We start from the raw sequence: 23,018 nt of genomic DNA on the forward strand, positions 1-23,018 counted from the left end.
CCCACAGTTTTTCAGTTATAGCTCCTGAACCGTAAGAGCACTAACGATGGGAGTTGAAGCACTAACCAGCACTAACGAAGCACTAACCGTTGGTACAGTTTTAAAAGTTAGTGCTCACATATTACTACTGGGGGGGGCTAACTTCCGTGAAGTTGGCCCCCCACAGTTTTTCGCTTATAGCTCCTGAACCGTAAGAGCACTAACGATGGGAGTTAAAGCACTAACCAGCACTAACGAAGCACTAACCATTAATACTAGTTTAATTGTTAGTGCTTTTATGGGGGGGGCCAACTTCCGTGAAGTTGGCCCCCCCACAGTTTTTCAGTTATAGCTCCTGAACCGTAAGAGCACTAACGATGGGAGTTGAAGCACTACTAACCAGCACTAACGAAGCACTAACCGTTGGTACAGTTTTAAAAGTTAGTGCTCACATATTACTACTGGGGGGGGCTAACTTCCGTGAAGTTGGCCCCCCCCCACAGTTTTTCGGTTATAGCTCCTGAACCGTAAGAGCACTAACGATGGGAGTTGAAGCACTAACCAGCACTAACGAAGCACTAACCATTAATACTAGTTTAATTGTTAGTGCTTTTATGGGGGGGGCTAACTTCACGGACCTGATGGCTGCGTATAGTATTGGTATTGTTACGGTAATGGTGTTCCCTCAGCTAATAAGAAGCCCACAGCTCATAGCTGTCATCGTAGGCTCATCTATACCTCCCCTGAGTAAATACCGGGTTTCTGTGGTTTTGGTTTGATTTGACTGGTAGGATCAACCTAACCTTAAATGTCAATTTCTATTGTTGTTTTAATTTTTAACCGACGATAAGATATAAATTAGTTTCATTTTAAGAAAACAATACTATTATTATACTCAAAGTGATGGCTCTATTATTACGAATGCATGAGTCACTATCCCTACTACACCATAACTGAAAATAACATGTAGAGGCTACTTTATTCAATCAAGACTTTGCCACCAAGCCTACGCTATGCATTGGTTTATTTTAGCGAATTAAATTAATGAAATCAATGAGTAAGGATGACAACATAATTCATTTACCAAGAATTAACGGAATAAGTTAAGAATTAAGACACTTGAATACAGCTTCAATTCACTGTGCACCAGGACTGAAAATATTGAATTTTTAATTTAGCCTAAGTTATCTTTTAAAATGAAGGAAGTGAACAAGTCGATTAATTCTATTGAGACTCGAAAAATTAGAAAAATACTAAATGAAGAGGTAAGCTATATTATAGGCTTAACTACTTCAAAGTTTGCTGTTATTCTAAGGCCTTAATTTCTCTAACAAATAATTTGAACAGTGTCTCTGAACTTACACAAACTTACCAAGAAAATCTTGCTTACCGGGTCAGGATTAAAAATCCTGTTTTATCTCACATGAGTTTTCCCGTTCTAGGCTAGGCTATCCTGAGTGATCTTTAAGATGGTAAAACTTAGCCTATCATGTATAAGCTTAGGCCTAAATAGGCTAAGTTAAGTTTGCTCTGTAAACCTAGCTAAGTTATGATGCTGTGCTAGAATAGGCTAATTTAATTATTTGAAGTTAGGTTATAGCACCAGTAACTTAGGTACCGGTAGTTCATTTAAATCTGGGAAAGCGGTAAGATATAAGAAATAAAATAGGCCTAGAGCCTATTAGCTCAACACTAATACCGAATTCCAGTCTGACAGGCCCACAGGAATTTTTACAAACGCCTGTTAGCAACACTGTTTACTTGGGGGATTCCATTCCCTCAATACCTTCCCCCCTTTTCCTCCCCTACCTGTTGATATATTTTTTGTTTATTTTGCGTGGGTGCCGTGACCTTGACAGGTTGTCTATTCATAACATGCCAGTCACAGAAGCCCAGCATTAGTGTATTTTAAAGCGTGGTCTCACAGGCCCAAGGTTTCGGTTTGTGTGTTTCTAAGCGGGGTCCATTATTTTCAAATGGGGTCAATCAATCAATCAATCAATCAAAATAACTTTATTCATATTGCACATTTTGTACAGAATGGAGTCAGTTATAAAAACACAATATTAAACTTAAGACTACTTACAAAGAACATTGTTATTATAAAAAAATCAAATTTCAGGAAGTTGGAAAAAAATCTTCCAATTTATACAAGGGTCTGTTGGTAAAAAATAATTTCAAACGTTTTTTAAATGAATTAAAATTAAGTTACTTATATTTTTTATATTGTCAGGTAAGCTATTGAAATATTTAACACCACTATAAGATGGAATTTTTTCATAAACCGATAAATTATGTCTGTTGAACGCCAATTCATTACCTTTTCTGGTTGAATATGTAGGCTATGAAAAGAGTTCAATTTTGGCAATCTTTCATGGTTTGATATAATATAAAGGGCTATTTAATAAATGTATAAGCTAAAAACAGTCCTAATTCCTATTTCTTTAAACTGCTCTTTTGCGGATGTTTTTGACTTTAGTTTTAACATAATGCGAATTGCTTTTTTTTTTGAAGTTCCAGAATGCTATTTAGGTTAAAATTTGATGTGCCCCCATAAAGACACAACCCAAAAGAAATATGTGATTCAATTAAGGAATAATATACTATTTTTAAGGTTTTTAAACTACTAAATTTTGACATATGTCTTAACGCATGTATGCCTGAGTTGACTTTATTACAAACGTTTTCAACATGACTGTCCCAGTTGAATTTATCATCTATATGCAATCCAAGAAATTTTAATGTTTTAACTTCATTTAGTAAAATTGTATCCATAAAAATATTAAACTCAGGTGAATTTTTGCTCGTTGAAGAAAAATTTATATAATTAGTTTATTTATTGTATTCGGTAATAAAATGATTTCATTTTAATATTGGTTACATTTGGTAAGCTCAACAAAAGAAGAGACTTCCACATCAGCATTTGAATTTCCGGATATTTTTATATTGATGTCATCAGCAAATAAACAAACACGATTGGGAGATTCTATCAATGAGGGGAAGTCTGTTAAGTAAATTAAGAATAATAAGGGTCCCAATATTGATCCTTGAGGGACACCATACTTAACAATTCTCGTTGAGGAAGTGTAAGTAATTAATTGATTATGGCTATTTATGTGATCAATCGTGACATACTGCTGTCTGCCTGTAAGATAAGATTCAAACCAACGCCAAGCTCTCCCTTTTACACCGTTATATTTAAGTTTTTCAAGAAGTAAATCATGTGAGACACTATCAAAGGCTTTTGTTAAGTCTAAGAATATTCCCACTACTTTTTCCTTTGAATCAATTGAATTAATTATAGATTCATAGAAATCGACTCCTGCGTCAATCACGGACCTTCCTTCTCTAAAACCATATTGTTCCTTATCTATTAAATTATTTTCCTCTAAGTATTTTGAAAGTTGTATATGCACAACTCGCTCAAAAATTTTTGAAAATGAGCATAACAATGAGATAGGTCTGTAATTACACACTTCTTCTGGGTTACCATTTTTATAACAAGGTTTAATTTTTGATTTTTTTAATTTTTCGGGGAAAATTCCAGAGATAAAAGAAGAGTTTATAACATGTAGCCTAGTAATGGTAATAATATATATAGACGACCCTGCTTAATTATTGGCATTGGTATTTCATCCCAGCCAGTGGAAAATTTATTATCAAAAGAAGTTGATATCCAGCTCTTCATAAGTAATGAAGAGTCAATGAAGAGAACTGTGATCCTCGTCATTGGGTCTTACAGACCGGGGGTTTCGGTTAGCGTCAGCCTGGGTAGGGTTTTGGTATTTAGTGTTAAATCTTTAGAGTAAAAAAATCATGTTTCATCCCTCATCTCATTTTATTCCCACACATGGTCAAACAATCCTGTTTTCAGAATTACAAATTGTGTACCGGTATGGGAACTCTGAACTTGAAACATGGCTGATTAGGGCAGGACTAATATAGGTACCTTATATAATAAACACAACTTGATCTTAAGCAGCAGGAAAGGCTGAATCCACTTCCCTTACGAAGTCAGAGATAGTGTTTAGCCATCGATCCTTTGATATCAATATTCAGATTGATAAAAAAAATATTGGAGAACTAACTTATCGATTTTTTTACTCTAAGTTAGGCCTACGTGTTAAAGAGGCACTGTTGCTAAGGAAATAAGTTAACAGAGGATATGCGTCCAGTAACCGGACGTGGATTAGGCCTAGGCGACCGGCAGTTACTGTCATAACCTAACCAACCAAACTTGCTGATAATGAAAAATATAGAATGAAGGTAAAATTCTGTTCAATAAAATAAAGGTAATTATTTGATACCTTATATCTACAACGCGATATCATGTACTTTTTAGATGTCTACTTACAGTATTTTAACGCTGAATCCAAAAATGCAATCAGTTTTTGTCGAAGAGATTCATAAGTGGCCGTAAAACGAAGGTTAAAATTACGAATCTAAGGTTCATTGATCTATACTGATTGTAATGTGGCGTGCTCTGGATGGTTCCGTATGTGGACTGAGGACTGAGTGAGGAGGAGAGCAAACTCTCCAAAAGCAAAATATTTTGAAAATGGCCTTAGAGCCAAAACTATAATCAGTAAATATTTTAATAAATAATTTTTACTTGGGTACTAAGTTGATTATTGTTTAATCTTCATTTAGCCTATTTATCCTAGTTGTTAGCTGATAAGTTTCAATTTGTTAATACCGTATCAATATATTGAATAAAAAAATAAAATACCGTATCAATATATCGAAAAGAAATGATTGATAATAATGAATGTTCCCTTTAACAGGAAAGTACCCACCGTTTATTTAAGGTGGCCTTTCCACACCAGCTAAGCCACTTATTATTTAAATTAAGATGTAGAAAGACCTCAACACTTTACTCATCAGTGCAACGCCGTAGCTAATTGATCTGCTGATCCCTCATGCACCATTAGCCGCTATAAGCACACTAGCGCTCGCGTTAAAGTGTTGAAGAATGAAGTCACAAATTATGTGATGGATTCACCATAGTTGGTAGTAGAGTGTTAATCAATACTCCTATGTTAGATAATACAGATAACCTATTCAATCATTGTTTCAGGCACTTTTTTGGTTTTCAGCATTTATTTCTCGTTCAATGATGACAGTATTCACAGAAGTGTTAACAAAATAATCAAGAAAATATAACAATAAAAACATTGTGGGGTTGCCCAGACCTGAGACACCCTGTAACAAAATTATTTAAATAAAAATATTTAATCTTCTTTAGGTTTCATTCATCCAATAGATCCTGAGGATGCCTTCGACGTAGCCTCCTGTTCTCAGTTGCTTCGCCAAGATGAAAAGCTAGTGCACCAGGAACATTGTTTAAAGACTTCAGAAATTTGTAGGTGGTTTTTTCAATATAGGCCGAGATAGACTCCACTCCTAGCTCTTCATGTATATGCCTGTTTCTAACAAACCAGGGAGCATTCACCGTTATTCTTAGAATTTTGTTTTGGACCACTTGAATTTTGAAGAGTTTATTTTTTTATATAGATAATTCCCAGAGAGGAGATGCATACATAATCAAAGGCCGAATTATTGACTTGTAGATTAGAACTGTACAAGCTGGCTTCAGAGTAGATTTCCTATTGACCAAAGGGAAAAGCTTTGCAAGGTGTGCATAACCTTGGTACATTTTTTTATTAACGTGGTAGTTCCAATCAAGTTCCAACCATTCCTATAGTTCAATTATTCAATAGTTCCTATTCAATCATTGTTTCAGGCAAAACTGGGAATCAGTCCAAATAGTGACTCGGAGACTGAACAAGTTGATCTATCCAAGGAACTTTATCCCTTGGGATATTATATTAACAACAGAGAAGAAATGATTGAACAGATGTTTTCTATTATAAAAGGAGCAAAACTGAAGAAAATGCTGCCACCCATACTACGGGTGAGTTGAATGGTAGATATTTTTAAGCTATAGATAGATCAGTAGTTTAGGCCTACTAACTTTTTGGTCTGGCGACCAACTACCACCTTGAGTTTTTTTGGGACCCACCTATCTTTAATAAAATTAATTGGCTATAAATTATTTATTACTATAAATTTGTTTTTAATTTTAATATAATGTAAGCCTACACTGAGAAAAATAATTAGAGCTAGATAAAAATGATTGTGTGTTTGATGTTATTGAAAGTAAAACATTAGTCCAACACTATTGTTTGAGAAACTTTAAATTATTTAGAACTGAAATTTAGACCTACCACACTATTTACAAGAGACTTTATGTTGATTGAATGCCGACTACTATCATTCCACTAAGTTGCTGTAATCAGTTTATATGCTAAAGTTTATGTGATCAATGAGGGTTGCGTGTGGCCGTGAGGGGTCAGCGCCCTTGTTGACAAAAAAACGCGGGGGTGGGGAAAGAGAAAGTCAAAGTCCAGTTGCTTTGGTATGCAGTGGGCCCGTTGAAGGGCAGTGACAGCCAATAATAACACCCCAAGCAGGGAGGGGCGGGAAGGGGGAATGTTTATACACTCAAGTTATTATAAGTGTCAAAACATTGTCCTCAGTTGATGTTCATTATCTGACAGTGACAAGTTTTAAGTCATTTGTTTCTATTGTAATGATTTAAAATGTGACAATGTTTGATTAAACACAAGTACTAGGGGACTGAGCATTGCTCGAGGTATTTAATTTGTTCAAGAGTTAAAAAAGTAGAACTTTTAAGAAGCCTACAAATATTTTCAGTTTTACTACGATAAATTAAGTTGTAAAGTCAATTTGTTTTCGGTAGACATCCACTCATCCTTAATTTACCTAACAAACTTTTTCATGTGGACGAGCAATTTATAAAGTTTCTACAATAATCTTCAATATAAAACTCATGATATGATACAAAACATCCGTTATCTGTTGACCGTTATTGTGTTAGTCACTGGGATCGCGGAACATTGCAACAATAATTAATTACGTGATGGGTAATTGTAGTAACTACAAAACGTCCTTGGCCTTTCCTTTAGACTTTTAGTTCAATATCAGTGTATAATGTTTTGCTGTAAAATACTTAATGTTTTTGAACAGTCGTAATTATCCCTTTGGTTAGTAATACACCATACAATCCAAATGTATTATGCAATCCATATAAGCAATTCTCAATAGCATTCATAGAATTCATAGCTTTCCTTTTCCTTTGTACTGTATTTTGTAATTTGCTACTGTACTGTAGATGATTTTACAAGCGTATGTGACAATCCATTTGTTTGCATTTTCGTAACACTGCCATAGCTACTTGACAGTCCATAAGACTAAATGTTAAAAATATTAAAATAAGTTTTTAAGTTTTAATGAAAAATGAATTTTCCCAGAACAGAGCCTGGCATGGATATTGTTTTTAGCCTAAAACTAAGATATTTCTAACAATTTGGTGGAAATTGTAGGAGCCGTTTTTTGAATCATTGTGCGCAAACTTTACTCATATTATAGTATAGATTTGTTATCAAGATGTGTCATTATTTCATTGCATAGGAAATCCTTTAAAACAACTGCCCAACAAATAGCTAGGCCTACTTTTACAAAAACTAACTTTATTTTCTATCAGTTAGTTTTTCAACTAACTAATAACTTCCATCAGATATAACTTATATTGGAGATATTGGCAATGAATGATGAAATGTATAACTAATTTTAAAAGTTCAAAAAGGCCAATACATAATAATTTATTTTTTTTTTGTCACAAGCGCTTTTGGAAACTATGTTTCCATCTTCAGGCTGTGATCAAACTGGTACAAAAAGTAAATATTTACAATACTGTAATTAATTTAAAGTAAAGTTAAAACAGATGATGCAATGGATATTGGAAAAATTTATGAAAAAAATCTTTTGAAATTTGGATATATTACAGTGTTGTTCTTGATGTAATTATTTTAAGTAATTCTGAGTTAATAATTGGGCCGTCTTCATTTTATTCAACAAATAATTTTGGTCTGTTTTTTCTATAAAATAAGATTCCCATGCATTAAGATGTTGAGGTTTTATAATTTGTTTCAAAAGTTTAAGGTTTCCCAAATTGAAAATATGTCCTGTTAAGAAGGCCAAAATAGAATATAACACAAATCTCATAGAAAAAAGTAATAACGAATGTAAAACTGCTTGGCAAGTCATTAAAACCAGTGACATTTCTTTAATCAATACAAAAAACCCAAAATATGTCCTGATATTTTCAGTACCGTACCTTTTTTATTGAATCAATTGAAAACATAAAAATGAAAATTGTTAGTAATGCTTACAGTTCAAAAGATTTAGTTAATAAGTCTTCCATTACTCCTATGCCTTTTTTCTGGAATTTTATCACACCTAATGATCTAATAAAAGGTTTTTTTTTACTATAGGTAAGATTCACTTACTTTTGCCTGAAGGTGTCAGATGTTAACATATGCTGTACATGTTTCGAGCTACTTACAGCTCATCTTCAGCAGCATTCTTGAATTAAAAAAATCACATCAGACGATGTTTGTTGACTATTTACAGTTTATATATACACACACAAACACACGGAAATATATACAAAGAAAACGCAATTCACAACTGCAAAACGCGTGTATGTTCTTTGTATATATTTCCGTGTGTTCGTGTGTGTATATATAAACTGTAAATAGTCGACAAACATCGTCTGATGTGATTTTTTTAATTCAAGAATGCTGCTGAAGATGAGCTGTAAGTAGCTCGAAACATGTACAGCATATGTTAACATCTGACACCTTCAGGCAAAAGTAAGTGAATCTTACCTATAGTAAAAAAAAAAAATATTAAAGGTGTCAAGGCTGATATAAAATTAACTAATAAAAGCCACAAATAACTAAAAAACTCTAGCAGTACTGATGTTTATCTTATGTCTAATAGTTTGCTTAAACAGATTATTGGTTTAATCTAGCTGAACCTCTATTTTACTGATTTAATCTCCGTCTCCTTGAAGGTGTCTTTCCAGATGAAAGGTCACCAGAGACTGTCCCATTTTTAAAAAAGGTAAAAAAGACATTTCAGAAAGTTATTGCCCTATATCAAATCATTCCTGTAGTATCAAAATTGTTTGAAATCATGGTTTTTGATCAGCTGAAATCTTTTTTTGAAAGAAACAACTTTTTAAGTGTTTCACAATTTGGATTTAGAAAGGGCAAGTGTACATCAGACGCAATAGATAAATTGATTAATGAGGTACTAATGGTCTTTGAGAGGAAGTCACTTGCTTAGGCCACTTTCTACGACCTGAGTGTTAGTTGGTTATGGTGTTCAATAACTTCCATTAAATTCCATTTGCTTTGAATTTCTCTTAACAATAAGATTATTTGGTTGTAATATTGAAATATGTATTTTAACATGTCTCTTTGTGTGTAGTTAGCTATATTGTACTCATTAACTGACTATGCCAATTTTAGCACTATTATGACATTGTCAATAATTTGTGTAAATTCACAAGGCAATAAACACATTTCATTTCATTTCATTCCCCCATAGGTGCAATAGGGCACCCCTGTTCGTCCCAATTAAATTTATGGTCAATGGTTACTCGGAGAAATTTTTGTTGTGAAATATTATCTGCCAAAGATTTTTTTTATATTAAGTGTGCTTTATCACTGTTAGTGCCAGACCATTAGTTGTAAACCATTCACAAACATCTTCCTCGGAGTTTTTTGAAGTTTCCCTTGACAAAAGCAGTAGTATCATCTGGAAAACTTTTGAGTTCTAAATGAATAATTCAAATAAATTGAAAAATCAGCAAGAACACAGGAATTGTCCACTGTGGCACATAGCTTAGTTGGCAACTGCTGTTAAGAAAAAGTTCAGAAAATAATTTTCAATTATTTTAAATAATTGACAAAAATATTTATTTTTCTAGGACTTGCCCTTTGATGAGCTTAAAGCTGACTGTTTGATCCACCTTCTTGGAATGTCTAAGAAGAGAATCAAAGCTATATTAGAGGGTAAGTATTACAGTAAAACCTCTCTAACTCAACAATTTGTGGACCCAGAAGTTGTCGAGTTTAATATTGAAATTTCTAAAGGGTTTAAATTTTAGCACAACATACTCAAATTTCAAGAGGATGTCCACAACACAGGCGATTATCTATAACTATAGGTGTTAATCTTCTTGGTTTTTTTCTGAGTTATGCGTTGAGAGTTGTATCATTGTAACCCATCATCGACATACCTTCATAAAGTTTTTTTTAAATAAATAATAAATTATTATCTCATTGGTATTAACGAGTAGGCCTATCTTTTTAAAAAAGGGTAATGTGTTTAATTGTTTTTTATTAGGAAAAGTAACGTTTAAATATTAACCTAGCTTCTTTTACCTATCATAATATCCTTAACCATAATATCCAAACGTTGAAATGCCTTTCTTATAGTAACTAAAACAAAAATTTCTTTGCAAAATAATGTATTTATGCTCCATGGCAAGGAATTGTTAATTAATCAATATAAAGCAGCTGTTTCATGAAGAACTGTCTGTAGCTTCATTTGAACGGTTTCAACCACGAATACTAGAAAAATACCGGATATGCATCATAAACATACACAAATAGCGTTTTTGGCCTGAAAGTAAACGAAACCCATATACTAATTGCATTATTAACATATGATTTTGTTTACTTTCGGGCCAACAACGTAATTTGTTTATGTTTATGATCCATACCGGGCCTTTTCTAGTATTTGTGGTTTTAACTAACAGCTTTAGGAATATTATTATAATTTATTGCCTTCTCTGCACAAATATAAGCAAAATAAATGTTGAATATTTAAGGTTTTCAGCATTTTTCACCGAAACAAATATTACACCTAAACATAATTCAAATTCCAATCCAATAAGCTAACTCAGTACATTGCATTGAATTGTTCAGTTATGAAACTGACAGTTATGTAGCATCAGCATTCACATCACTCACATAAGTTAAATTGTACAACTCTTCAAGAGAGTAAAGTGCATTTCTGATCAAAAAACTGTTGAGTTCACTTTTGAACTTGTTTTGATTTTCTATGTTCAATATTTCTTATGGAATATGTTTTAAAAAATACAGAACCGGCATAGGATGGTTTCTTTTTATATAGCTCAGAATTTTGAAAAGGTAAGACTATTTTTTGTATATTTCTGGTGTTGTAGTTGTGGATATCTTCATGTGTTGTAAAATTGGCTTTATTTTTTCTGACATGCATAATTCACTCAAGGATATACAAACTGTAGACGGTTAATATATTTTGGTTAGTAAAATGCTCTCTTACGGATTCATCAAACTCGAGATTTAACATGGCTCTTATAGCTCTTTTTTGACTAATTAAAATTTCACAAAGGTTTTGTTTGGTTGTACCTCCATACACACAAACTCCATAAGATATATGGAATTGCACATGGGCATGAAAAACATTTTTCTGATTTTTTAGAACTTTCTAAATACAAAGATAATAAAATCTTTTTAAGGCATAAATTCCTGAGTTTATTTTTATATATACATAATGTTTTACAGTGTGGAAGATAAGTCCTGGAACGGATTAAAGTAATGAGACTTGGTATATCAATAATAGCCATAAATTTCTACTCTTTTTTAAGCTATTATCACTTTTTTATCCCTTAAGGAGAATGGCCCACTAGGAGTCAGACAAAATTCCTAAATAGTAGCATAGGTCGAGTTTGTTATCAAATTAAAGGTCTTATTTAGTAGAACACATATGCTGCAAACCCGAACTAAAAAGGACAACTGAGTCAAAAATAATAGCTGTTCAAAGATTCATCGAATTTGCATTGCTATTATACGCTACCTCCTCAAAGGGGAGACTGCGAGAATTCAGAAGGAAATCATTAACATCAGCACATGTCGATATGCACATCAAATTAAAGGTCTTAAATAGTAGAATACAATGCCACAAATTTGAGCTCAATAGACTGAGTAAAAAATGGCAGAAGCTCAAAAATTCAAAATGGCAGATTTGAGAAATATTGTAACGGCTGCCATTTTTGACTCAATTGTCTGTATGAGTTAGGGTTTGCAGCAATGTGTTCTACTAACTAAGACCTTTAATTAGATACCAAACTTGATCTATGCTGCTATTTAAGAATTTCATCTGACTCCTTGTGGGCCGTCGTTAAGGGATAAAAAAGTTATAGTAGCTTAAAAGAGTAGACATATATGGCTATTTTTGATATACCAAGTCTCATTACTTTATCTAAATTGGTAAAAAATATATTAAACCGTTCCGGGACTTTTCTACCACTCTTTATATGGTACCAAAGGGAAACTCTCCTGGTGATTTTGATGGTGGAACCATGCTGATCGGTAAAAGAATCACAGGGAAATTGGTGAAAATCCCTAGAAAAAAAACATTGCCACAAACAAATTGAGAACCTCTTCCTTTTGATGGTAAGGAAGTCGGTTAAAAAGGTAATGTAGGACTGATTATAAGTATTGAAAAACTGCATATTATATTTTTCAGGGAAGGAAATTAATTCTTCTTCTGACTCTGAAACTCACTCTGATGATTCAACACCAAGTAAGTTGTAGAAGCATTTTATATCTTTCTAGTGTTTATTTGAGATTCTGAAACAATTTAACAGAAATATGATTTCATAATATAAACTAGCTAGTAGCTAACCCGTCATGCCTCCCCTCACGAACATTCAAATTAGGGCATCTGACAGGCCACAATATAATTAGAAAAAAGACACATTAGAGCTGAATTCATTTTAATTTAGTTAAGCATGTTTGACTAACAAAGTTAAAACTAAGGAAAAAACTTCTAACTTAAGAAATACACCGAGGATAGTACCCCGATCAATCTTGTGGGCTTCACTCACCTTAATTTGTTATCCAGGACTCGTCAAATTGTTCACACTATGAATACATAATTACAAATATATACACAAACATAAAAAATCGTCCTTGGATTATTTCGACGTTTCGCGGGACCAGAATAACGTCCCGCTTCCTCAGGGAATAAAAACTTTATTCCTCTCGCGCACACGAGCCGAACCCCTGACCACGACTACCGGATCAGCTGTTCCTGGTGAGGGAGGGAGGGCAGCGGGGTTGGTGGACGTACTGTTTATTGTATTGTATTAAAATCCATATTTTTATCCCCTGAGCTGATCTTGTGACTAAATCAATAAATAGGGTTACCTTCGTCAATCAGCTCATAGTAGTTGTAACATTGTTACGGAAGTTTCAGCATCTTGCCATTATCAGACGTTCAGCCTTAGTGGCGTCGTTAATATACAAAAACACAAACGGTCACACGCGACGTACACATACATAAACATAAACGGGGGTTTTTTTACTTAACAGGCCTGTTGATTACACATATCCGCACTCGAGCAAGTAGCTGACTGGAGTCATTCTTGCGGTGTCGTGTCAGCGGCGGCATTATCATTTGTACTTTGCCCTCTTGGTCTTGAATCCTTCCTCTGATTTAAAATACTATTAAAATACTACTACTAAAATTACGTGTGATTTGAATAGTAGTTTGTCATTTAAAATATTTTCGCTATTGTTATTTTTTATATGTGCCTTGTAAATTTCAAATTCTTCCAGGGTGTCCAATTTATTGCCTTTTGTACATGTGTGAAGGATTTCCAAGCCAGTGTTGAGGTCATTTAGGTCATGATTATTGTCCATCAGATGTTGGGCAAATGTAGATTTTTGTTTGTCAGTTTTCGGTTTTGGATGATGCTCCTTATATCTAGTTTTAAAAGTGTGCCCCGTTTTTCCCACATAAACACTAGGACAGCTAGCACATTTAAGTACACCCCTGACCTGTCACCCTTATCAATAACCTTTCTCGTAACTTCAGACCCTTCTGACCTTTCATTACAGTAATGAATACAATATCATCTAACATATAGCCAACAATATCATCTAACATATAGCCATATCCAACGGCTATAATAGCGGGCTTGTAGACAAACTTACAATCAAACACCATAATAGGGAGGTCAAACAAAAGAACGAACGTAAGAAGTACGTGTGTATTGAATATTCCCACACACTAATTAGAGGAATTTGAAATTTACAAATCATACGACGACAACACCACCAGTGGACATATCCTTAACGAAAAACTGCAGTTCCAGTCACACTCTATTTTCAATGTGCTAATTCATCAAAATAACCGGCCACCTGACCTTTGTCATATTGATAACATTGACAACAACGAGGAAGGAATCTGACACTGCAGTCTACTACCTGCGCCGTGTCGTGTGCCTGTGATAGGCCTATCAATGTTAATTAAATGTTCGTGTTTGTGTATTTATTGTGTGCGTGTGACATTGATGTCTTATGTTTTGTAACCCTGATGATGCTGCGTCGAAACATGTAGGTTGTTAACCTGACAATCAACATTTGGATTACTTGACGAGGTATTGTACCATAATTATAGTCATATATAGTAATCCAGGGGCCATCAACATGGAATTTAATAAATAGTACAATAGATTAACCTCCCAAAACTGTTTACCCGTCCAATATTGTATAGATTAATAATATTTAGTGAAAATAGTATGGGAAACACTTTTGTATTTTAGAAAATTTCATACATTTTGAAAATGAATGAGGAATTTAATTTTATAGAATTGTTTTCTGTTATCTATGTCTTAAACAATTTATTTTTTTAGGCAAAAAACCCAAGATGGAACTCCAACCATTTGTAATGTAAGTATTGTTATGTGTAGACAAATGCAGAGTAACTAGGGATGGTTTCAGGGTTGAAAGTGAGATAAAACAGTGCAAGGTCAGTTTTGATGTTTATATTTGCCACTGGGGACTTCAGAATGAAGAAGTAAATTAGTCCAGGGCCAGATTTTCTTCTCTATAGGGGAATTTGCTAAAAAAATATCATGTCAATCAAAGTTAAAATATTGTACTCCGTTTTTCTTGTCAATGACTGGTTGTCCGAAAAGCAGTTATCTGATCAGCCTCATCCACAATTTTTTGGATAATTGACTTTCTAATGTATTACAGTAAAAAGAAAACATATTCTGCTTATAACTTAAGGAAACATTTTGTGTAAAATTCCAGGAGGTACAAAAAAAAAAAACACATTTCGTTTTGACTATCAGGTTTCTTTTTCTTCATTACAGAAAACAGGAGGGGTGCTCCGATATTTCTGACAATTCTGAAGAGGTAGTTCTAGTTGATCCTGATCTTGATTTCTTAAAAGTATCCAGCAGTGACGGTGCTAAGATTACAGAAGGTGAGATCTGGGCTTGATAATTGCTAATTCTTCCTTAGATTTAAATAAATTCTATATAAATGTTTGAGAAATTCATTTGAAACTCAAAGAGAACCTGCAAATAAATTTTTAGAAAAATAAATAAAAAATAAATAGCAGGTACACGATCAAGGAGGGCGGGGCTCAAGGGGCCCCACTGTACTTTGCCCATTCATTCCTCAATGAACACGCAATCATTCACACTATCTTATCACTATCTTGATCTTATATTAGATCAATTACAGTAGAACCCTTGTTAACCGAATTCATGTTTACCGAGACCCGGGTTAACCGAAATGGTTCTATAAAATAATATAGGGCTGTAAATGCTTTAATAACTTCAGTTGTCAGGTTTAAAGTATTTTCTATCCCATTGTAACATTTTTGTAGCTGAAATAAAACACTGAATTATTATTAGACAATAGACAATAGACAAAGCTTTATTGTACATAACGCCTGATACAATAATTACAAAAGTAATTCCCAAGCTGGTACATGGTCAATTTATATCTAATTTATATCTAGGTTCCTTAATCTAATTATACCCTGACAAGAGTAAAAACTATTACAATTTATCTTTAAAAAACGTCTGAATTTTGTAATACGCTTTTTGGCTCAAAGTCTCTTTCAGTTTATATGTAAAATTTGATTTTGATAAAGTTCTGTATGAATTAGGTAAATGATTGTAGATTTTTAATCCCATGTAAAGAGGCCCAGTTTCAAATTTTGTGTGCGAATGTTTGGGATATTGAAAAGTTTTGTTATTATTTCTCGTTTGATAGTTATGATTTATCTTATATTTTTCAAAAAAGAAAGGATTTGCATGAACATACTTTGCTATTTCAAATATATAAAGAGAAGGTAATGTTAAAATGGAATGTTTTTTGAAAAAAGGTTTACAGCTTTTTTTAGACTTCTGGTGAAAAATAGTTCTGAGAATTGACTTTTGGCAAGTGAACACTTTCTTGGCCTCTGCAGAGTTACCCCATAGAGTGACGCCATAAGCCAGCAAAGAATGAACATACGCATGATATACTGTCAAGCAGACTTCTAGCGGCGTGACCTTGGATAGTACACTTAGTGAATACCTTGTTGACCTTAATTTTTTATTTAGATGATGAATGTGATCAGACCATCTTAATTTTGAGTCTAAATTTAGACCTAAAAACTTAACAATTTTTGTATTACTGATTGTGGTGTCTGTAACTCTGTTTCTGAGTTTAAATTGAAAAATGTTAGTTTTACATTCATTTAATTTCAGGCCATGGCTCTCAAACCATTCATTGATTTGTTTAATTGTGCTGTCAAAAGTTAATTTAAGTTCACTTAGTGTTTTTCTTTTTAAAAGAGCAGTTGTGTCATCGGCATACAAAGTGAAAGCACAGGAATTTGTGGAAAGGCAATTAGGCAAGTCATTAATAAATATAATAAATAATAAAGGCCCAAGTATGGAACCTTGGGGAACACCATATGTAACGCTGGCCCAGTTAGAATAATATTTTATTGATTTTTTTATTACTATTGTGCGCTGCTTTCGATTGATTAGGTATGATCGTAATAATTCTAGTGCCATTCCCTCCAAGCCAATATTCTTCAATTTGATCAGCAGCAACCTGTGGTCCACACAGTCAAAAGCCCTGGATAAGTCACAGAAAACTCCTGCAGTCAACTGTGACTGATCCAGAGCTTCAAGGACACTACTAATATAAGTAAAAAGAGCATTATGTGTGCTTAGATTTCTTCTAAAACCAAACTGCTCTTGACACAGTTTTGAGTTACATTCCAGGTAATTTGCAATTCTAAGATGAATAATTTTTTCAAAAATTTTAGATACATTACTGAGTAAAGAGATTGGTCTGTAATTTTGACTATTATTATGTGTGCCTTTTTTTAAAATTGGTCTGATTTCAGACAATTTTAGCAAGTCTGGAAATTCACCCTCACCAAATGATTGATTGATGAGTCTAGCTATAATATCAGAAATAATGTCAGCAGTCCATTTCAATAACTTAGTGGGAATCTCATCCCAACCACAAGAATTACTATTACTTAAACTTAAGATAGCATTTTTAACTTCAAATTTGTTGGTAAAAGCAAAAAACTGTAATTTATCTGTATTGTCTGATTCTAAAGAGTTTTGACTGATGTACTTGTTATTGATGAAAGAGACATTTGGCACATTTAATATTTCCTTTATGTTGGAAAATTGAACATTAAGATATTCTGCAATTTCTTTGGGTTCATTTATCACCCTATCCCCAACATCAATTTTAGTAGTAGTCTCCGTTTTTACTTGAATGCCCAGTTCTTTTTTAACAACTCCCCACATAGCTTTACTCTTGTTACAAGATTTGTGAACATTATGAATACTCATTCTCTTAAATTCATTTTTCCTACACACTGTGGTGATACATTGGATATTTTTAGCATATGATGGATTAACCGAAAAATTGGTTATCAGAAACCGCTCTCCCCTTTTTATCTCGGTTAACCGGGGTTCTACTGTAAAAACAAATAGTTGAAACCAGATTCAATTAATTTCTCGAACAAGGACAGTGATTTTCCGAATGTTCAAACGGTTCATGCAAGGCCAGTTAAGAAGGGGTATACTGTACCAGTTATGTCTATGGCACTAAGCTGGTTGTTCTATTTTAAGCTGGCTGTAGTTACGTACGTTCTATCTGAAGTTGGAATGCAATCAACAAATCCGTTGTAATGTTGTTAATGATTTCAATTTACTGTATATATTTTTAGTACAATTTTCAAAGTTTGTAATGTATGTAAAAATATATTATTTTTGTTTTCTTAAGTTAAACAATATTAAATTCTTAACAACAATTTGTTTCAGGTAAGAAAAAGTCCAAGAGAAAACTAAAAAGAAAAGAGTTGGACAAAAAGCTCAAAAGAACAAAAGTTAAACTACATGTAAAAACATCTGATACAGAAGTTTTCCGTATCGATAGTTCTGCAGAAAGTGCTTCAGAAAAGGAAGAAGAAACTGAGGCTCCCAAAGAAGGAAAAACTTTATTGGAAATTTTAGAACTAGAAATGAGAGCTAGGGCAATTCGTGCTTTACTGAAGAACAATGAACCTCCAGAAAATGAAGGACCTTTAACAGCTTTGGAAGAAAATAAACAGAATCCAGGAGGGTCAAAAGAGCAGTCGAAAAAACATTTGGACGAAGATACAAATGAAAAAGTAACTCCAGCCAAAAACTTTAGGAAAAAGAAACGGAAAAATGATGATGTTATCGTTATAACTCCCAAGGTAGTGACAATTGATCTAACTGATGAAAATGAACATTCAGGCTTCAAAAAAACTGTAGATAATGGAGAACCTTCTAGCTCACAAAATATTGTCTCAAAAGATCAATCGCCAGAGGTCTCAGTCAACAATTTGTCAGAAACAAACAAAGAAGTTGTTAAAAGTTCAGTGTCAGAATGTATCCCAGTTGATGAACTACTTTCAAAGGCTGAAAGTGAAATTAGTTCTGAAAGAGTAGTTTCATCCTCTGTTGTAAAACAAACAATAAACGAGACCGAAAAAACTCCTGACATAGATGACAAAAATAGTTGGGCCCAAAGGTGGTTGGAAAGCAAAGAAGTAAAAAAAGTTGTCTCAACCAGCAAAATTTGTGGTAACATCAGGAAAAAAATAAAACGTGCAAAACTGGCCCAGAAACAAAAACTAGTTGAAGACAAACCAGAAATACCGTCACCGGTTCCTCAAAGAGAAATTGAAGGGAGTGTGGTTGAGTATAAGTTGCTCTCAAAACCAAAAGAAATATCAAGTGACATTGATAGTGCAATTGACGACGTTACTCAAACAAGCGTACTATCAGAAAACCAAGGACCTACATCTTCTGTGGCTGAATTAAACCCAACGTTCACAGCAGACCAAGTTGAAGATGTTACCTCTACCAGAGTTGAAAATCATTCAAATGATACTCAAGAACCTGCATCAGGAGTTTGTATAGATGAAGTAAACAATCTTATTACAAATAAAGAAGCTTGTGTCATTGAAGTAACCAAGACTGATTGCCAAAAGAAAGAAATTGATGTACCTCTTACAGCTGACGAAAACCAAAGTCGTATTGAATGTGTGAACAAGAATATTAATGGGTATCAAAAAGATGAAAGCCTTGCTGATTTAATAGTTATTAACGATTCTTCACCAAGCAATGAAGAAAAGGATAAAGTTGGTTGTGAATCTATTGAACACATTTTAAAATTCTCACAAAATACTATGTTGGATTCAATATATGTAAATGATCAAACAAATGCAGATGGATCCAACAATCTTTGTCACAATAGAAGTAGTTCAGAATATTGTGAATCTCAATCATTACACACCAAAGAAGCTATAAATGAACTGGCATCAAATAATCATATCTTAAGCAATGAGTTAGATTCTAACAAGAATGCTACAGAGCCGGTTGAGCACAATTCAAGTTTAATAACTACAACCAAGAATGTTGAAAATATTCAAAAAGAAATCACTATTTCAGAAGTTTCTGAGACATTGAACAAAATAGTATCTGGTTGTAGTGTAAATCCTTCCCATGAGCAAAGCGAACTAGAAACATTAGAAATAAATATCACTGATGATGATAGAGATATAGAAGAAACTGTTGAGGAAACAAACAAACTTTTGAAAAACTGTAAAGACATAGTAGTCATTGATTAAACTATTGGTCAACAATTTTGATACTGAACCTAATGCACATTTGTGTAAGTATATAAAAACTTTCATCTTGTTAAATATAAATACTGTTAGAACAAGTCAATATATGAAAAAATTGATTCTGTACATATGTTGCTGTAAAAACTGAGTAATGCAATAAAGAATATTGAAATTTCATTACCCTATACAACTAGTGTACCCGTTGCTTGAAATCGAGCAATTGCTAAGTATTACAAGAGTTATTTCAAAACGGAACTAATTTTTAAAAAACTAGGTATACAATGCAGTTGTCTGCTTGCAATATTGGGCGGAGCTAGCATATTTATTCAATACTTTTCCAAAGTCAATGCTTCATTTGGTTAATGTAAATGGTATTGTACACTCTTGCAGTTTTGTATACTCAATGCAAAAATTAGTTTACGTAAATAAGACGTCTCCTTACAGTATCAAAGTCATTGGTACATCTGCTTCACATAAATGGGATGTCTAGTTGCAGTATCTAAAGATTCCAAAGTCAATGCTTAATTTGTTTCTCGTAAATGAGATCTCTATTTGCAGTATCTAAAGCCTATGGTACATCTGCTTCACATAAATAAGAAATCTACTTGCAGTATCCAAAATTAATGATTCATCTGGTTCTCATAAATTAGATGCCCACTTACAGTATCTTGTAATGTGTGTTTTAATATCTTGTTGCTTTAGTAAAGATAAATTATTTGATTTCATTTTGTCGTGCCTTAACACACACCATGGAAGGAATTGCGGCACTGTGACATATAAAGCTGATTTTTATCCTATTCCTTCCTACTATTTAGAATAGATGTTCTTATATTTGTCATTCTAATGAGGCTAAGTAGCTATACCTATCTTTAGGCCTACTCTGTCCTAAATAGCCCCTAACTAAAATTTATTCAAACAAAAGAAGCTTGTTTTATTTAATAAAAGAGGCAACTGAAAAATATTTACAAATTTAATGTTAAGGTCTTCTTTTTATCTTGCTGAACAATTTTTGATACCTGAAATTTACATAAGTAGAATCTTAATGTCTAATTAACCTGAACAGTGACCACTTATCTTATTTTGTTAAAGCTAGGAACTTTGTGACATAGCATGGTTGCCGTTGGTAGATGGCTGATTCTCGAACAAGTGAAGATGAAGATGGCAGATCTAGCTGTCGTTAGTTGTAGTCCTGTAGACTGGAAGAAAATCAATTTCCATTGCTCACCACTAATCAATTTAAATCTATGATAACTACTTATGAACATTGCTTTTACTATTGTACTAAACAAATTAAGAAATCAAGGATCAACTCGGCTGTAGACTGTTAATGGCAAGGTGGATGGCGAGCGATGCTAGACGAAGAAGAGGGAAATCGTCCTTCTAGGTTCGTGGTTCGTCTCTATCCCGACAACCAGTGTATGAAACCTCCACCAATACTGAGCCAGATACAAGTCACGTGACGCGATTCTCGTATCTGATTGGAGTCTGACACCCGCTGTAATAGAATAGTCTAGTTTTTCTTTCTTTCTCACATCACAATGTTTAAATGATTTGATTTAATTTAGTTAATGAAACAGCTGGTCAGTACAATGAACTGGTGTTTGTTTATTTACTCGAAAATGATGTTTGTGACGCTTTATGTAAATTGAGGAGGGTTATGTTTGGTTTTAAAGTGAGGTTGTAGACATTTTGTAAAGCATTGCTCAAAGTTTCATTTTGTTATTTATATAGTTAGCTACAAGTGAAGAGCCTTGACTAAAATTGAAGAATTATGGTAAAACATGTCATTCATGAAGCAATTGATGCTATTGCTAAACAAAGGCAGATGGAGGTAAAATAACAACTGCGTTTAGTTTATAACAATATAAGCTACAAAATATTATGATGACTTTCTTTTAGCGAATTTCCCATTCAGGGAATATGGTTTATGGGGGGATTTATGGGGTAAAAATCGGTTTTTCTCGTTTTTAACCCTAAAACATAAAATTTCCCAATTTCTCTATAGACCACTTTGAAGAGCTTAAAAAACAAATAATTTAGTATATTGAAGTGTTTTGTACGGTTATTGGTTTTGGATAAAGTGTAAAAAATTGTAAATTTAAAATACCCATGTTATTCTTATGGAGAATAAGTAAACTGTTGTAGTTTGCTTGATCATGTTTAACAGTTTTTTAGGAAATAAAAAAAAAATTATTGACAAAAAACATAGAAAAAATAATATATCTATAACAAATTCACAACTTTGTTAAAAATAAATAAATAATTAAATACCCTTGTTAAAGTGTTGGGTAATAAGTATAGAACATGTGGTAGAAATTGCATTACTTTAGCTATAGTACTTTCTGAGAAAAGTTTGCACCAAAATCTAGAATTTAACATGCGTAGCATAGGACCTTCCGGGTCCCCTAGCTAAAGCATTTTCCTTTAAATCTAAATGTTGCTGGTTTCAATCACAAGTAGAAGTGAGTCTGAACGCAGATTACATTTTGCAATGGGATTACAATAAACGATGATTTCTAACAAAAGGTCCACATTTAAAGACCAGGGTTTAGACTCTTCCTTAGAGAAAAAAATCAATGTTTTTAAAATACACTTTAAATAAATGAAGAAAACACAGTCATGGTACGATTAGGTTTATTAAAATGTATCTTGAGGTAAAACAATTTAATCAGATGCTTGATCTCAAAATAAAATTCTACAATGTAAATAAAACACTAGGACTAAACATATAAGTTAAAACATATGACAGGATCAGCAACAACAGGAATGAAGATTATACTTCTTGCAGTTTTACGCAGCAGGATCACCAATCTGAAACATAAGCCAAAATTTAGGAATTAGATATTCCAAAAATACCGGACATAGGTATAGTTTTTTATCTACATATTGCAATTTAAAATACACTAATAAGAATCCTTTCTGAATCATAAACAAATAAATCAACACTGCTAGAGAACTTATCCGTGTACTTTGTCAGGAATTAGCCGTTCCTTAATTTATTAGTCTTGAAGTCAAGCTAGGAATTACTACGCTTGTGGTTCTGATTGACCAGCACTGGTCAATCAATTCTTCACTTAACAATTCCAGTTTCCTAACTGCTGATAGTACGAGACAATGAGTTCCGAACAATGACTGAG

The 23,018-nt window shown here is 33.2% G+C and overlaps 2 protein-coding genes across 5 annotated transcripts in view; one reads left to right on the forward strand and one right to left on the reverse strand.

The window, feature by feature from the left end:
• Positions 1-784: 784 nt before the first annotated feature.
• Positions 785-21,475, forward strand: LOC128995313 (uncharacterized). 3 transcript variants are annotated; one of them, XM_054420293.1, is made up of 8 exons: positions 785-1,244; positions 5,723-5,893; positions 9,842-9,926; positions 12,430-12,486; positions 14,603-14,639; positions 15,068-15,180; positions 18,047-19,928; positions 20,971-21,475. In XM_054420293.1, the coding sequence occupies exons 1-7, from the start codon at positions 1,176-1,178 to the stop codon at positions 19,882-19,884; spliced, it is 2,370 nt and encodes a 789-aa protein (XP_054276268.1). In that variant the 5' UTR covers positions 785-1,175; the 3' UTR covers positions 19,885-19,928; positions 20,971-21,475. The 3 variants fall into 3 exon arrangements, with proteins under 3 accessions (XP_054276268.1, XP_054276267.1, XP_054276269.1); XM_054420292.1 differs by lacking the exon at positions 20,971-21,475 and having other exon boundaries at positions 18,047-20,058; XM_054420294.1 differs by lacking the exons at positions 785-1,244; positions 20,971-21,475 and having other exon boundaries at positions 5,842-5,905; positions 18,047-20,058.
• A 1,023-nt stretch (positions 21,476-22,498) lies between these two features.
• The window catches only part of LOC128994735 (nuclear valosin-containing protein-like), a 35,574-nt gene continuing 35,054 nt past the window's right edge, over positions 22,499-23,018 (reverse strand). For both annotated transcript variants that reach the window (XM_054419481.1, XM_054419480.1), the window contains exon 19: positions 22,499-22,692. The gene's annotated coding sequence lies outside the window, so the exon portion shown is untranslated. The remainder of the gene's footprint in view (positions 22,693-23,018) is intronic.

The sequence above is a fragment of the Macrosteles quadrilineatus genome, unplaced genomic scaffold (assembly GCF_028750875.1).
Source record: "Macrosteles quadrilineatus isolate MER2022 unplaced genomic scaffold, UCM_ALF_1.0 Scaffold_5__1_contigs__length_97177068, whole genome shotgun sequence".
Lineage (NCBI taxonomy): Eukaryota > Metazoa > Arthropoda > Insecta > Hemiptera > Cicadellidae > Macrosteles > Macrosteles quadrilineatus.

What these genes read in the sequence shown, in the direction of transcription:
- LOC128995313 (XM_054420293.1), top strand. Translation starts at nt 1,176, where the DNA reads ATGAAGGAAGTGAACAAGTCGATTAATTCTATTGAGACTCGAAAAATT. An exon ending in GAAAAATACTAAATGAAGAG is followed by an intron (nt 1,245 to 5,722) that starts GTAAGCTATATT and finishes TCATTGTTTCAG; the next exon opens with GCAAAACTGGGAATCAGTCC. An exon ending in CGGTGCTAAGATTACAGAAG is followed by an intron (nt 15,181 to 18,046) that starts GTGAGATCTGGG and finishes AATTTGTTTCAG; the next exon opens with GTAAGAAAAAGTCCAAGAGA.